Source organism: Channa argus, chromosome 18, assembly GCF_033026475.1.
Source record: "Channa argus isolate prfri chromosome 18, Channa argus male v1.0, whole genome shotgun sequence".
Lineage (NCBI taxonomy): Eukaryota > Metazoa > Chordata > Actinopteri > Anabantiformes > Channidae > Channa > Channa argus.
The window spans coordinates 21,283,020-21,299,832 of record NC_090214.1 but is presented as its reverse complement, the minus strand read 5'-3'; the positions used below and the strand labels follow the sequence as shown (position 1 = coordinate 21,299,832).

General features: G+C 39.0%; 1 protein-coding gene across 1 annotated transcript; it reads left to right on the top strand.

Moving 5' to 3' along the window:
• Positions 1–11,034: 11,034 nt before the first annotated feature.
• LOC137103207 (tropomyosin alpha-1 chain-like) lies at positions 11,035–13,171 on the top strand. Its single transcript, XM_067483302.1, has 3 exons — positions 11,035–11,188; positions 11,307–11,376; positions 12,816–13,171. Exons 1-3 carry the CDS (start codon positions 11,111–11,113, stop codon positions 12,896–12,898), a joined length of 231 nt encoding a protein of 76 aa, XP_067339403.1. The 5' UTR covers positions 11,035–11,110; the 3' UTR covers positions 12,899–13,171.
• The last annotated feature ends 3,642 nt before the right edge of the window (positions 13,172–16,813 follow it).

Genomic DNA, 16,813 nt, shown 5'->3' with positions numbered 1-16,813 from the left:
TCTTGATCAGAAGTCTTGTTTTTCTATAGAATTTTTAACATATTTTGCAATGGTTGTAGTACTTTTCAGTCTCTTTGTTTTCCTATTCAAACTCCACTTCAGAATAAAAGCAATATCGCAGCTTCCTTTATCAAGAATTTTTTTGGCGATTACCATCAACTGCTGATTCACTGACAATTGTGTAATTCAAATCCTGTTCAATGTTCCCATTTTCTTTGTTTTGGGAAGGTGTCTAGTTTGCAGGAAGCTTTAAGCACTTGTTCATTCTGTGGACGTGAAGGGTGGAGACATACTGGAAAACAACAGGACAGGACTTGTAAAACGATACATTGACCTTACCTCACAAATAAACTGCGGCCGTTGAAGAACGATGATATAAATCTAGAAAGACGTATATAGCGACCATACTTGATGGAAGTTAGCTGAGTAAAACCCACATTTTATTTGACTGCAGAAGCAATATGGCGATTTGAAGGGTGGCAATGTGAGCTAGCATTACCAACGGTAATTTAGAAATTCGCAACGCGGTGACGACTGTGGCACAGGAAGGTAGAGTGGTTGTCCACCAATCTCACAGTTGTTGGTTCAATCCCCGGCTCCTCCGGTCACATGTCGAAGTGTCCTTGAGCAAGACACTGAACCCCAACTTAGTTGCTCCCGGTGAGTGTGTATGAGTGTGTGTGTGATTGTGAGTGTGAATGGGTGAATAAGAAGCAGTGTAAAGCGCTTTGAGTACCAATAGGTAGAAAAGTGCTATATAAGTGCAGAGCATTTACCATTTACTTTTGTACGAAAAAGTTATTATTAGGCACTGCTAGCTAACATAATCAGTTCTCATCTTGTGAAGTAGTCATCGGTAAAATTGATGACTATGATGATGAAGTTATATTACTATTAAGTTAAAGTTTGTGTGTAGTGCTGTAGACAGAACTCACCCTTCCATGTCTGACCTAATATTATTATGTTCCTAGCTTGCCATCGTCATAATGGTGCCTAGGGGTGTGATCCGGCTGGTGGTGTTGTCTTGCCTCGCCTTACCTGCTATAAGTGGTCAGTATACGTTAAATCAAGACCAGCAATCCTGGTGATTGAGCTCTAACATTACTGTCCTGCTTGTTTTCCTACTCATTGCTATCAGTCAGGAGCTGGGCGACACTAATTCACTATGTCTTATCTAAGCTGGTACCGTTTCATTTCTGATTGACTAAACACACCTGATCCAGATGCTGCACATCAGGAAGTGTAGGAATAGTGGAAAAACAAGCAAAGTTAGTAACTCTTAAGGACCAGGGTCTATGCCAGTTTCAAAACAGATGTGTGTATTACTCTCTGGATGTTAAATGTCTTGTTGCTGTCCTGATGTGGACACATAACCATTAACACTTTGGCAGCTCTCCATTTAAATGCTTTAATCTAATTAAATTTCTTCTACGTACTTCTGTAGGGTACACTGTGCAGAAAACAATGTTATGTACCTATTCTGTTCTTCTCAGCAATACACTTTATGTATTGTTAAAGATTTGCTAAACATTTGCTAAAGTAAAAATTTCACATCATAAAATCTCGATTGTATGTGTGTGTTATATATGTAACGTCCTTACAATGTTTTCTCCTGCTAATGTGCCCAGTTCAAACCTATGATTTGTTTTGTAGCTTTTATTTTTTATAACTTCCTGTAAGACGGATGTGTTTTATTTTGAAAGGACAGCTAACATATAAAAAAACGGAGCTTAACAACGGTAGAAGACGGTAAAAGGTAACAGATGGAGAAATAAAACGAGACTACAGACATGAAGGAGACGGTTACGGATAGTGTCTTTTTGTTTTTAGCTCCAGTTGAAAGTGGTAACAAGGTTGGTTTTATGACTTATATACATTTTAAGACAATTGAATTTTGTGTTGATTAAGTTGCTAAATTGTCTTTATGTTAGCTTCACGTAAAACTGGTATACGACGTCTTAGCGGTTTAATATGGTTTGAATTTATGGTTTTGTCTGTGTTTACTTTGCATAACTCTTAAGTTGTTTTGAGAAAAAGGAAGAAAAAGGAAATAGGGAGCAGGTGGAGGAAAATCTAGAGAGGTGGAGGTCTGCTCTGGAAAACAGAGGAATGAAGCTTAGCCGCAGCAAGACAGAATACATGTGTGTGAATGAGAGGGACCCAGGTGGAACGGTGAGGTTACAGGGAGCAGAGGTGAAGAAGATGAAGGACTTTAAGTACTTAGGGTCAATGGTTTAGAGCAACGGTGAGTGTGGAAAAGAGGTGAAGAGGCGAGTGCAGGCAGGTTGGAACGGGTGGAGAAAAGTGTCAGGTGTGTTGTGTGATAAAAGAGTATCAGCAAGAATGAAAGGAAAGATGTTCAAGATGGTGGTGAGACCAGAGATGTTGTTCAGCTTAGAGACAGTGGCACTGAAGAAAAGACAGGAGGCAGAGCTGGAGGTAGCAGAGCTTAAGATGTTGAGGTTCTCTTTGGAAGTGACGAGGATGGACAGGATCAGGAATGAGTACATCAGAGGGACAGCTCATGTTAGATGTGTTGGAGATAAAGTCAGAGAGGACAGATTGAGGTGCTTTGGACATGTTCAGAGGAGAAACTGTGAATATATCGGTAGAAGGATGCTGAGGTTGGAGCTGCCAGGCAGGAGGTCTAGAGGAAGACCAAAGAGGAGATTTATGGATGTAGTGAGGGAGGACGTGAAGTTAGTAGGTTTGAATGAAGAGGATGCAGAGGACAGAGTTAGATGGAGGCACATGATTCGCTGTGGCGACTCCTGAAAGGGAACAGCCGAAAGGAAAAGAAGAAAAGAAGAAGATCAGACCATCAGTAAGTCTGCAAATTTCTGACTGGACGACGGCAGGCAGCAGAAGTTGGTCTGAAACGTTAAAGAATTAAAGATAAAGAAGGCTACAAAGGACATGGAGGTTACAGAGGCCTCATCCGCAATTGCCAAAGACAAAGGGAAATTTATGAGTACAGTTGCTTCAAAATGCAACTGATAATACAAGACAAGATATCGATAAGACATTACGGTGTAAAAAATAAAAAAGCTCACTGATCTACAGCTCCAAATTAAAGACACTACAGAGGTTCTTCGCCGCTCAGAACGTACCAGAGCACCAACTGAAATGATGGCTGCTTACCACAGGGAAGAAACTACCAAAAAGGAAAAGAGGCTAATTGGCTTATATGAACATTGGAAAGTTCAGGTTCGTAAGGCAAGAGAAGAACTAAAGTCTGACATTACTGAAATGCACATTGCAACAATTGCAGACATTTTAGAGAAAGAGAAGGATGACATCATTAAACTCTATGCTGAAATGAGAGATTATATAACACCAAAATTCCTACGTTGCAGAAAAGTGAGCAGATGCAGCAGCAGAGCAGGTAAGAGGCCAAAACAAAAAGTTAGGTCACCCATTAAGAGAGCCCTGGTATTTCACACCATCCTGGTTGAGAACATCAGGCAAAAATACAGAAACGCAACAACTGAGAGAGAAAGACAACTGATTGCCAGGGTGACTTCTGGAAGTAATTTAAAAAAGTACAAATTCCAGAAGTACACACAAATGGCATTTGGCTACTCCAAAAATAGAAATGCAACCCTCAGTGTGGATCTTTGTGCAACCGTGAAGAGAAAAGAAAGTGGTGCAACTCTGGAGATTAAGAGGAAAGTGAGGTCTTTTTATCTCCGGGATAAAAGCAAAAAAACAATCACACGACAAAATACAAAAATGCAAAAATTACTCACAGACACACAGAAAAATCTAGACAGAAAAGTTTTGTCAGAGCAGCTTGGCCAACTGTCATACAGCACGTTTTGCCGGCTTAGGCCATTTTGGGTTGTTACACCTTGCTTACAGTGAGTGTAGGAAGTGCCTGCTCAATGCCTATAAAACCCTTAAACAACCTGGGGAAGCAGACGTTTTGTGTAAACCAATGGACCACAGAAAGGAACCATAAAGAAGACAAATCCTCCATGATTACAGTCAAAAGAGATCTCGTAACAACCGAGTCTGACCTAGTTAGCTTATTTCAAGCAAGGCTCAGCAGATTTAAGCATCTTCAACATCAGATGGCAACATACAGCCTACAGGCAAATCAGGGAGACCCTAAAACTAGATGAGTGCATGCTGCATATTGATTTTAGTGAAAATTACTTGTGCAAATACAGCCAAGAATTTCAACCAGTCCACTTTGGAGGATTGCACCAACAGGCAACTCTCCTTATAGGGGTACTTTACACCGCTGAAGACCAGTCACCTCTCGCCTTCTGCTCCATTTCTCCAAGTCGACGACATGACCCTACAGCAGGCCGTTCTAAAGGTTTGTGATTGAGAATTTAATTTTTGTATTTATTTTCTTAAGTTGAATAAATGTTTCATTGCCATATTTTGTCATTTAAAATAATATTTAAAATAATAATTCAATCATACCTATATAATCCAGTGTGGTCAATAGCTAGGTGTGGGGGCAATGACATGCAAACAAAAAAAGTCCGTCCAAATTAAATTTTTTTCTCTGAATAAGAAAAAAAATATATGTGCAACTTATATGAGTTTCTTTAAAAACACATGTTTCCAGTAAAATCTTTTATGTATTTATAATTTAAAAGCAAACAAATAACCCTGTTTAGGAAAGAGACATCATACCTTTCAGAAAGTATCATTTGAATCTTAATATTGCGATGAAAATGTATTTAACAGTAATATATATATGTCCATGACAGGGTGGACATATCCTATGCTTTATGCTCTGAAAAATGGCCCAAAATTATCTAAACAAATGTGTGGGAGCTCAGATAATATATTTCTTATATACTTGAGTGTCTACTATTTATGACATGACATAAAGTGAATGGTAAATTAAAATCAAAATATTGGAGTAGTGTGAGGGTTGAAAGGCACTCTCTGGTGATATTGACCCATACCTGCAAATCGTAACCACATACCCACTTGTGAAACAGCCAAATGCTGGAGAATTCTATTAGTAATCAGTGATGAAAGTCCCCCAAAGTAGGAAGTGAAGTAGGTCTCCTCATAGGCTACAACTGTTCCCGAGCTTTGGCACCTAAACAAGTGATAATAGGAATAGATGATGAGCCCTATGCTGTACAAACAGACTTAGGTTGGAACATTGTTGGCAGAGCAACACCCTGCCATGACACAGAAGTGAAGAGCAGTCTTTGCCACAGGGTTTCTGTCAAAGAGGTTCCTCCACTAACACCCATGGACGCAATCCGTGCTTTAGAGAGCGACTTCAAGGATGCCTTTGGAAATGAAAAAACTGTGTCTAAAGAAGATCTTGACTTCCTCAGCAAACTGAAGGAAGGCATAAGGAAAAACAAGGAATGACATTATGAAATGTCTATGAAATGGGGCGACTGTGGCGCAGGAATGTAGAGCGGTTGTCCACCAATCTCACAGTTGTTGGTTCAATCCCCGGCTCCTCTGGTCACATGTCGAAGTGTCCTTGAGCAAGACACTGAACCCCAACTTAGTTGCTCCCGGTGAGTGTTGGCCAGCTGCATAGCAGCTCCCCCATCGGTGTGTGAGTGTGTGTGGGTGAATAAGAAGCAGTGTAAAGTGCTTTGAGTGCCAATAGGTAGAAAAGCGCTATATAAGCGCAGAACATTTTACCATTTACTTTGCCCTTTAAAGAAAGGCCATATATGACTGACAACAAAGAGACTGCAGAAGTCCCACTAAACTATCTCGAGAGAAAATTCTTTAGAGATGAACAGTATAAAGAAGATTACATAAGGTATATGGGCGATATTATCCAAAGAGGCGATGCAGTAGAAGCCCTGGATGATGGACTGCCTGGTGAAAAATAGTATATTCCATATCGTGGCATCTATCATCCTAAAAAACCTGAAAAACTCAGAGTCGTGTTTGATTGCTCTGCTAAGCATAAAGGCACCAGCATCAATGAGCATCTTCTGTCAGGGCCAGACATGATAAACAACTTAACAGGAGTACTCATATGATTCCGACAACATCCCATTGCACTGATATGTGATATTGAAAAAATGTTCCATCAGTTTCATGTCCAGGAGAATGATCGAGACTACCTCTGCTTCTTATGGTGGAAATATGGAGACTTAAATGTACAACCACAAGAGTAAAGGATGAAAGTACACCTCTTTGGAGTAGTATCCTCCCCTGGACTAGAACTATGGGCTAAAACACCTAGCCAAAGAAAACAGTCTCTTATGTCCATCAGGAGCCAAGTTCACTGCCAGAGACTTTTATGTAGCTGATGGGGTTACAAGTACCGAGAGTGTTGACAAGGCCATAGAACTAGGAGGCAAAGGAGGCACGTGAAATATGTGCCAAGGGTGGTCTACATCTACACAAGTTTGTGTCAAACAACAGTGCTGTTCTGCAAAGTAAACCCACATCAGAACATGCAACAGACATTACAACAAAGGACATTGCCTTTGATGGCAAGCAAAGAGAGAGCATTGGGGATTCAGTGGAATGTTGAAAGTGACCTTTTTACATTCAGCAGTGCTCTGAATGAACAGCCTCTGACACACTGGGGCATATTGTCTACTGTTGCATCCATATATGATCCCCTTGGATTTGTCGCCCCCTATGTGCTATGTGGGAAAAGAATCCTCCAATAAATGTGTCAACAAGGTACTGGATGGCATGACTCACTAGCAGAACACCTTAGACCATGGTGGGAGAGTTGGAAAAAGGACCTTGTCAGTCTTAGAAAAATATAGGTTGCTCGCTGTTATGTTCCTACTAACTTTGGAAAGGTTGTGAAGAACTGCACTAGATTGGTTTAAATCTTATCTATCTGATAGATTTCAATTTGTTCATGTTAATGATGAATCCTCCATGCACACAAAGGTTAGGCTACATTTTACTTTAAATATGTCTCCTTTAGACAACATTATTAGAAAACACACTGCTAATGATACCCAGCTATATGTATCTATGGAACCAGATGAAAAGAATCAGTTAATCAAGCTTCAAGCCTACAAGACATAAAGGCCTGGATGTCCCATAATCTTTTACTTCTAAACTCAGACAAAACTGAATTCATAGTATTTGGGCCCATAAATCTCAAAGATATGATGTCCAACCATATTGTTACTCTAGATGGCATAAGCCTGGCCTCCAGTACTACTGCAAGGAACTTTGGAGTTATTTTTGACCAGGATTTGTCCTTTACCTCACATAAAACCTCACATAAAACAAATTTCAAGAACAGCCTTCTTCCACCTACGGAACATTGCCAAAATTAGGAGCATCCTGTCTCAAAGTGATGCCGAAAAACTGGTCCACGCAGTTGTTACCTCTAGGTTGGACTACTGTAATTCCCTACTTTCAGGATGCCCCAGTAACTCCCTAAAGAGCCTGCAATTAATCCAAAATGCTGCAGCAAGAGTGCTGACTGGAACTAGCAAGAGAGATCATAGTTCACCTTCACTAGCTTCTCTCCATTGGCTTCCCATTAAATTTAGAATAGAATTTAAAACCCTGCTTCTTACACATAAAGCTCTGAATGCTCAGGCTCCATCATATATAGAAGACCTCATAGCACCATATCATCCCAGTAGACCACTTCGATCTCATAATGCAGGCCTGTTTGTGGTTCCCAGAATTTCCAAAGGTAGATTGGGAGGTAGAGCCTTTAGCTATCAAGCTCCTCTCCTGTGGAACCAGTTCCCAGGTCAGATTTGGGAAGCAGACACCGTCTTTACTTTTAAGTCTAGGCTCAAACCTTCCTCTTTAGTAAAGCATTTAGTTTATTATAGTTATGCTGCTATAGGCTTAGACTGCTGGGGGACCCACCCCCCGATGCACTGAGCTCCTTTGCTCCTCTTGACCATCTCTCCTGTCTTCTCACCCCGCAATTATCACCACTGTATGTCATTAACTCTGTGTGTTTTCTCCCGTAGTTGTCTTTGTCCTTCTCTGTCTCCCTCTCTCTGTCCCTTTCTGCAGGTGTCCCCGGCTTTGAAGCTGTGTGTCTTCCACCGTGCAGGTGGTCCTACCAACCTGCCCGATGTTTTGTTGTTGCTTTTTGTTGCTCTGTTCTTTTCTCTCTTCAATTTCAACTCACCCCAACTGGTCAAGGCAGATGTCCATCCACCCTGAGCCTGGTTCTGAGTTTTTCCTCTCCACTGTTGCCTAACGCTTGCTCCAGTTGGAATTGTTGGGTTCTCTCTATACATCTTTATAATCTTGACTTTATTCTGTAAAGTGCCCTGAGATGACTTTGTTGTGAATTGGCGCTATATAAATAAAGTTGAATTGAATTGAATTAATTTATCTGGAGTGACTACGGCTAATCACAATCAAAATATTCTTGCACATAACATATTCTTTCCATTCCTCCAGTGTTGTTTGAATACAGTATAATAGTCAGAAAATGTACCATGGTTTGTTTATAGTACCAAGATTTGCCCTAGTGTTTTTAATGAGGTTGGTGTGTCTTGTCTTGTCTTGTCTTGCTCACTGGAGCAGTCTCCAGAGCCAGTAATGCTTTGTCCGTCTTTCGTGTGTGTGTTCAGTAGTTGCTGATGTCAATATTTCAAGTGAGTTCTATGTACTTGATCAGTGGTAATGCCCACAGCTTGCTATGTGCTGATATTTATTTACAACTTGGTAAAAATCAGCTTTGTGTCTGTTACCAAAACAGTATAAGTCAAAAGTTAGAAGTTGAGTTAAAAACTGCATCTTAGTTGCATCTTATCAAAAGCAGCAGATATTCCTACTGGTTTCGTGTTGATTGCTTAAACCACAGGAGGAACTGTGGGTAATTTGCTGGCTCAGCAGTCCCAGGGATATGTTTAAAATTGTTGATGCTGATATAAGCAAACTACTCAGAAGTGATTTAGTTGGTTATAATCTGTTCGTTAAGTTACAGCATTTTGTTGTCTTGGTCTTCAGAGAATGTCAACCATTTGATGATAGACCCGCAGTCTCCAGTGATTGAGATTGGAACTACTTTCACGGCTACATGTATGATCCGCAACACATCTGAAGTTACACCTGATGACCTCTACTGGAATCTGTCTAAAACTACTCTGCCCAAAGAGTGGTACACCAAGACGAACAATTCATCTCTTAGCGTCACTATCCCCATCACAAATGAAAAATCTGAATGGCTGTTTTGCTTATGCAAGAAAAAGTCTGGACAGGATTCCCACATGGTAAAAAGTCTGGTATGCCCCCCCCTGTATTTGTGGTCTTAAAATCAACTGTAGCTTAGCATTAGTTATTAGGTGGTAGTTATGACAACAATTAACTTTAGACAGTGGTTACAAGGTAAAAGAAACCACAACGTCAACTACTAATGCAGGCTGTGTTATATATGCATGAGAGAATGCAGAACCTACATCCTGTTTTAAGATTTGATTACAGGACTGATGATTATACAGCATTTCCACTGTTTAGATTCTGTGGTTAAAAAATACTGTTGGCTGAATCTAACCTGAGGAAAACAGTAAAAATACAAGAGGAACACATTCATTCAAACCCATTGCACCCTCATCTGAGTGTTAAAAAGAGGTTTCTGTTTTCTTTGACCCACCGTCAGATCGTCCGAAGAAGCCTGAGAATCTGTCCTGTTTAGCATTTCAGCAAAAATCTTCTATCTCGCCATCCATCAGGTGTGAGTGGAAAGCAGTAGGACGTCAAACATCAGAAGTCCCTACAGAATACATATTGTTGGTTAGAATCATGCAGTGAGTACACACTTAAATGTTTTTGTCTTACTGGTTCAGTGCTTTGTTATTGTCAAAGAGTTGTGTTGCTTGAATGGAGAACTGGTAATTTGAAGTTTGTCATGGCTTGTTATTTGTGCTTTCTTGACAATGAGTGTATTAAAATCGGTCCAGCCTCTTGAACATATGCAGTTCACATATGGAGAGTCAAGTTGGAACAAGCCTGAGGTCCTTTTCTTTTAAGGGCTGTGACCCACCAAGACAAGCGTCGGCCAACATCACTTCGGCAATGACCATCCATTTGCCTACTTTTTGCAATGTGTCCTGCACTGTCTTTGCAAGCTGAACCCCTGTCAGCAGCTTTGAATTATCATCCCATCAATTAGAAGGACCGGTCGATTAAGCTTGGTGATAGTGTTGTCACAATACCAAGATTATGACTTTAACAATACTAAAATAATATGACAACTTAAACCTAAGAAAATAAAGGAATAATAGATGAAATAACACAATATGATAAAAAAAAAGCGAAACCCTGAAAATGCATTCATAAGTGCTTTTACCTTTAGTGAAGAGTTGCCTCAAATCATTTGAATTAAGTCCACTTTAACACACTACTGCAGGATGCAGGCTAATTGTGGGTTTGAGCTTAATCACAATACAGTGTCTACAGCTAGTGCCATTTCATGTTTATTCTCATGCTCAATGAAATTGTACTACAGACACGAGCTACAGAAAGCACGTTTAACCAGCATACGCTGTCATACGCTGTCCCTGGTCTTCCGCTTTCTCCTCCTCACACAAGTTCAAAATGTGTATATGATGCTCATCAGCTGGTGCTTTTACGGTGTGGTTAAGTGACACTTGTTGACCAAGACTAAAGGTAACATTTCACATCAGATGTCACAGCCCTTAGATGCAAAGGAGACTTGTACCCTTTAACCTATGGAGTCTAAACCAAGGACTGTCACAATGGAATATTTGAAAACAACATAAATCATAATGATTGCTGAACTTGAAATTATTGAAATTGGTGTTATGGATGTTTAGGCCTCATGGAATTCTTATCATATCCTTTTCTGTTAAAGGCTGTGACCCACCAAGACAAGCGTCGGCCAACATCACTTCGGCAATGACCATCCATTTGCCTACTTTTTGCAATGTGTCCTGCACTGTCTTTGCAAGCTGAACCCCTGTCAGCAGCTTTGAATTATCATCCCAGCTGGAGCATGTGTGAACTTGAATAGCAACTCACCCTTTTTAAATCTAACATCATAATATGAACTGCAGTCGTATAAAATGCTCCTTTAAAAGTTTAAAATTAGCCACATTTTACTTTATATATCAGCAAAGAAGTGAGTTTAAAGTGGGAAGTCTGTCTGCTCGTAGCTGTTAATACTGATTGTGCTTTGTTAACATGGGGTATGTTTAAATTACAGTATTCACAAAAGGAGGACAAATATGAAGAAGAAATTAAAGTTCTTACTGACAAGCTGAAAGAGGTAGGATTTTTTTTTCATTTCACATGTCACTGATCTTCTTTTCTGTGTGTTCTCTCTATAGAGAGAGTTGAAAAATGGAGTGTGTACAACACATAATGTGCTGGTGTTTTTCTTCTAGGCTGAGACCCGTGCAGAGTTTGCAGAGAGGTCTGTGGCCAAGCTAGAGAAGACCATTGATGATTTGGAAGGTATAACTCACCTGAAGTCTCTGCATTAGTTGAAATTAAAGCAACAAACAGCTGCACTAATCCTGGTTGTACTGTTGGAAGTGATTTGACAGCTGTGCTGTTTGCTGCATATCTGACTGATAACATTAATGATTGGAAAAACCAAATCAACTAACTCAATTAGTTTTCCTTGGATTTCTTTTATTTTCCTGGTTATCCAGCCTAACTTGGAGTTAGTGTATGCTATGAATAAAACTGAATTAACCCAGTGACAGAATCATAGCACTGCAACACTTATAGGGGGATGTGCGTATGACATTCCAAGGCATGCATGGGGATTTCTTAAGTGATGTGACCCCCCCAGGTTTTTGATCTCACTCCACGGTTCTTAAGCCTTTTCTCAGTTGTTAAGTTAAAGAAAGTATAAAAGAGTAAAAAGTAAACAACTAGCCTTTAAAATACAGATATAAAATCTAAAAGCAGCTTTCAGATGTCGGAAACAGGCCCAGCACAACAACCAGCTGGAGCATGTGTGAACTTGAATAGCAACTCACCCTTTTTCAATCTAACATCATAATATGAACTGCAGTCGTATAAAATGCTCCTTTAAAAGATTAAAATTAGCCACTTTGTCCAACTACAACATTATATCATCTACGTCATTGGCTCATTTTGACTTGATGGCAGCAACACATCTCAAAAAAGTTGGAAGAGGGGCAACAAAAGGTTGGGAAAGTAATTGCCACAAATCAAAAATGAATGGAGAATTTACCAACTAATTAGGTTAATTGGCAACAGGTCAGTATTTTTTTTTTTTTGAAAAAGCATAGTTTTAAAACACACATTTTGCTAATAATGCTTCTAAAACTTTTTTAAGTACTTCTGTGTAATGTTATTCTCCCAAATACTAGATCCAGTAGAAGGACTTGGTTGCCAAAACCACAAATTTTGTGAGTTACAGTAAGACTTGGTTAGTGTTGAAATGTCCGGATATCTTGAAACTTGTGAGTCATTAACTTAGAAAAGCCGTGACAGTTTACAGAAAGTGTAGACATTCAACATGGCTTCCTGAGTGTGCAATTTTGAACAATGGGGACATTAACAATTCGAGCAGAGAAAAGGCCGAGTTAGGCTGATGCTCTTGGATCTGTCTTGTGTTCTCTTACTGCATCATGGGTTTAGTTTGTGTGTGTTTGAGTTCGGTCTATAGAGAGCTGAGCTTGCATCCTTTGGCTGAATGAGCTTCAGGTTAAAAGTTGTTGTCTCCAGCTGTTATGATACTGGGTGAACTGGAGAAGATGGCTGACGTGATGCCATTAACACGTGTGAATCTGACGGTTACGGTTTGAAGGTAACCTGTTTCAATACTGTCTTTTTTCTTTTTTCCTGTTTCCACTCTGTGTGTCTGTCTGCTTGGCCCTTGTCTCCATTTGTCTGTCTGTCCATGTGTCCTTCTCCAGATGAAGTGTATGCTCAAAAGCTGAAGGGCAAAGCTCTCAGTGAGGAGCTGGACCTGGCCCTCAACGACATGACCACACTGTAGATGCTTTCTGACTTCTTCTCTGCTGCTCCTTCCTGTCACAGATCTTCCCACTTGCTGCTCTGTTCTAGCCCACTGTGATCTAATGTGGACTGTGTTTCACACAGCAATGTTCTTTTTACAGAAGGCTAAGTTACTGCTCACCCGGTCACTGCTGTGTGTCCTCCAGTTCATTGAGTTCATGTCCTCTCTTTATTAAAATATTCATGTCTACCTGTTTCCCTCTGCCCTGTAATAAATGGATTAAAGCGCTCTTGACTTTTCTGTCTCCCTCCAGTCTGGCCTTCTTTTTCTTCCATTCACTTCCTCTAATGAACATTTAGAAACAGAACATTAGAACAAATACCTGCCTTGTAGTGCACAATAACTAGTTGTTAACAAAAGGTGAAGCAGCAGGTAGAGCTTTGTGAGGAATTGTTGTTAATATTTAAAACTTTTTGGAGTATTCATCTTATGCTTGATTAATCTGCTGGGGTTCAGGGTCTTACAACTCTTTCTCATTGTCAATTAGTGCATTTTCTGGGGGGGGGGGGTCAGTACCATGCACCCAGTTGGCTGTAGTGGGATACATGCAGTGAACAGGTCAGGCTTGTTATGGCTTTTATAGCTCCCTTATGGAAGCCAGTAAACTTTCTGCAGTACAAATATTATGTGTGGTCATCATCTCGTCCTCATACTGGCTGCCATCTTACTGAGAGCTTTTACACATTTTATATTGTTTTTGGGATATTTCAGCACAGCGTGTCATCATAGTTTGGTCTAATCGTTCACCAACCCCACTATATTAAGTACCACCTAATATCATTTTTAAAGCGGGGTTGTGGTATTTTGGGGCATTTATTATTAAATGAGCTTCAAGTCTGTCTTTTTATCAAACTCTTTCATGGTAACAGAAATTTTTTTATGCCAGATTAAACAAATAAAAGACCACAACTAATAAGCAAAATCTTAAGTATTCAAATAACAAATTACGTTTACATCTTCAAATAATACAGAGTTTCACTTTACATAAATCATCAAATTGTAAAAATACCTCTTAAATAATTATGACCGGACATAATATAACAAAAGAATATATCTGATAATAAAATAACTTGTTAATAAATGCACATTAAATGAAGACAAATATAAATTGAGAAACTGAACAATAATTGTCACACATCAAATAATAAATACAGTGGTGGTATAATGAAAAGCGATTTATTAAATAACCTTCACATAATTATCATTTGTCTTTAATGGTCTACGTCTCACTTTGGCCACTAGATGTTGCAATTCCATCATTTCAAGTATGTTTTTGTTTCTTTATTGCTCCCTTAGTTGTTACTAGATGTAGTGATTCATCACTTTAAAAAACCTGCACGATCTGGATTTTCTGCATCTTCAGTTCTAAACTGGACATTTGGAAGCTCACTTGTGACTTTGTTTCGTTTTGTAGAGAAAGTGGCCCAAGCCAAAGAAGAGAACCTGGAGATGCACCAGGTTTTGGACCAAACTCTTTTGGAGCTCAACAATCTATAGAGCCCTCCACCGATCTGGGTAAAGGAAGGTTTAATCTCCCACCTGACGCTCCCAGCTTACGCCCTTACAGATTAAATTTCATTGTAACCTTTTGTTATAAACTATGAAGCAAGTAAAGATGAAGGCCCTGAAACAACACGAGCAAGAGTTCATCAAAACATCTTATCATTAGTAAAAAGTTCCCTGCATGCAGATGTAGCTATTTCTGTGCATTGAAATGCCACTCATGGTTCTACTATGTCACGAGTGATAGCTTCTGGTAGAAAGGCTCGTCTTGTTTGACCAAACATGGTTAAGCTTTTCTCATATTTATGAATTCCACTTACAAGACACTTACTACTGCACACAAGAAACTTCCTCCTTTACACATTTTTTTCCCCAACCAAAGACACGTCTCCTCGAGATGAAGAAACAGCTTAGTTGTAAAGATATGGACCATACAGTTTGAACTAAGCCTTCTGAAATAGTTTGGTTAGTTTTCTGTGTCCTACCAAGTCATTTTTGTATTTACACCTTAAGAAATCTAAAGTAGTTGAGGCAAATGAGAACACAGTCATTTTCTGTCAACAGATTTGAAATGATACACCATGATGAATGGGTTCAGCTTATTTTGGAAGGCAGTAACCGTACTTCATTTTTTCATGTGGGGGGACTTGTTGAAATGCCTTGGTTGGCCTTATTGGGCATATTTATTTTCAAGTAAAATGAACTACTTCTATATTAGCTGGATTATTTGAAGTCAAATAAATTTTGTTTAACAAATGTTGGGATTAGATTATTAGAATAAGTGTTAGACTGATTCTCATTGTTAAAAGAAGAACTGAAAAGCTGGGAGCAGAACCACTGACATCTTTGCATGAAGGCTTTATATATTGATTTAAAAAGTGCATTCCTGAAACAATAAACATCACAATTGCAAGATTCTGCTGATGATGTAACTTTTTTGTGTCAGTTTTATTGCTAGACCTGATTCTGCAACATACACATGAGTTTTTCTGCACACTCCTGCAGGGCCAGACTGTATGTTACACTGTAACAGGTACAAACAATGAGTGGCACAAAGTATTTCTACTGGTTGTTACTCATACAAAATCATTAGTGTCCTTTGAATTTTATAAAGCAAGTGACATTATTGAACTGCCACAGTTTGAGTCAATGTCTTAGGATAAATAACACGATAATGAATTATGGTCAGATACTTGTGAATAAAGGATAAACATTGGTTTTTAGCAGTGCTAGTACAGAGAGCTGCTGTTTCATTTTCCCAATCCATATTTAGTCCATTAATGCAGGGAGCTGACCAGTAACCATAATCTGACCCCCCTCCTCCTCAACAGTCAATTTTCTGGGAAATGTACAAGAATTTTTAAATTTCAACACAAATATTTTACTTTAATTTTGCTAGATGACTTCATCTAACTGACATTTTACTTTTCAACACTAGTTGCAAGATTTTAATAGAAACCATTAAAATCTGTAGTTTTTGCATGGAGCAGCCTTTTGTTGCCTTCTTTGTACTGGAATTTCATATCCTGACCTGGAAGACTAACTGGCCATTGCTGTCTCACCAGGACAGACAGATTGTGGGATTTCTTCTGCTGCACTTTACATGGTGCAGAGATTCTTGATGCAGACTTGATGCAGTGTCCATAGGGACTTATAGGATTCATGACTAACAAAAAACTATGGGTTTTTTACTCTTTTGATGATGCCAAATTTACATTTTGACACTCATAACTATACAAGTGTATAACCATCTAATCTTAGCAACTTCATGTCTCTTATGAAGTTGCACTATTCATGCACCACAGATTTATTTATTTCTATCATCCCATTCTATTTTATTCAAGCTACTTCCCTTTTTCTCCAGCTGTCTCTCTGCATGGCCTCATTGATACTTCCTCATTACAGCACGAGTCACATACAGTACAGCAACAGGGTAAAGACTGATTACACGATACATTTTAAGTCCTTTTAACCACTTTCTTTATTCTTTGCAATACAATCATTTTAACTTTCATAGAATCAAATATAATAATGACACACTGAATAGTTATAACACATTGTCATGGATATATATATATATATATATATATATATATATATATATATATATATATATATATATATATATAATTTCACCATCGTTAGTGAATAGTTATGCAATCAATTATTGATAACTTGTAGAGGTCTTTTGTATTTAGAAGTTAAAGTATTTTGTAATTTTTTGAAGATGGGAGGACTGGAGTCAGGTGGCTGAAGTGGTAGAAAGGCTGGGGGAGTTAACAGGGAGGACGGGAGGGGCAGAAAGTTGCATGACATTGAATTAAGGCTGGATGAATAATGAATAATGATGATATAGAAAATTATGTAATATGACAACTGGCAAATTTACTA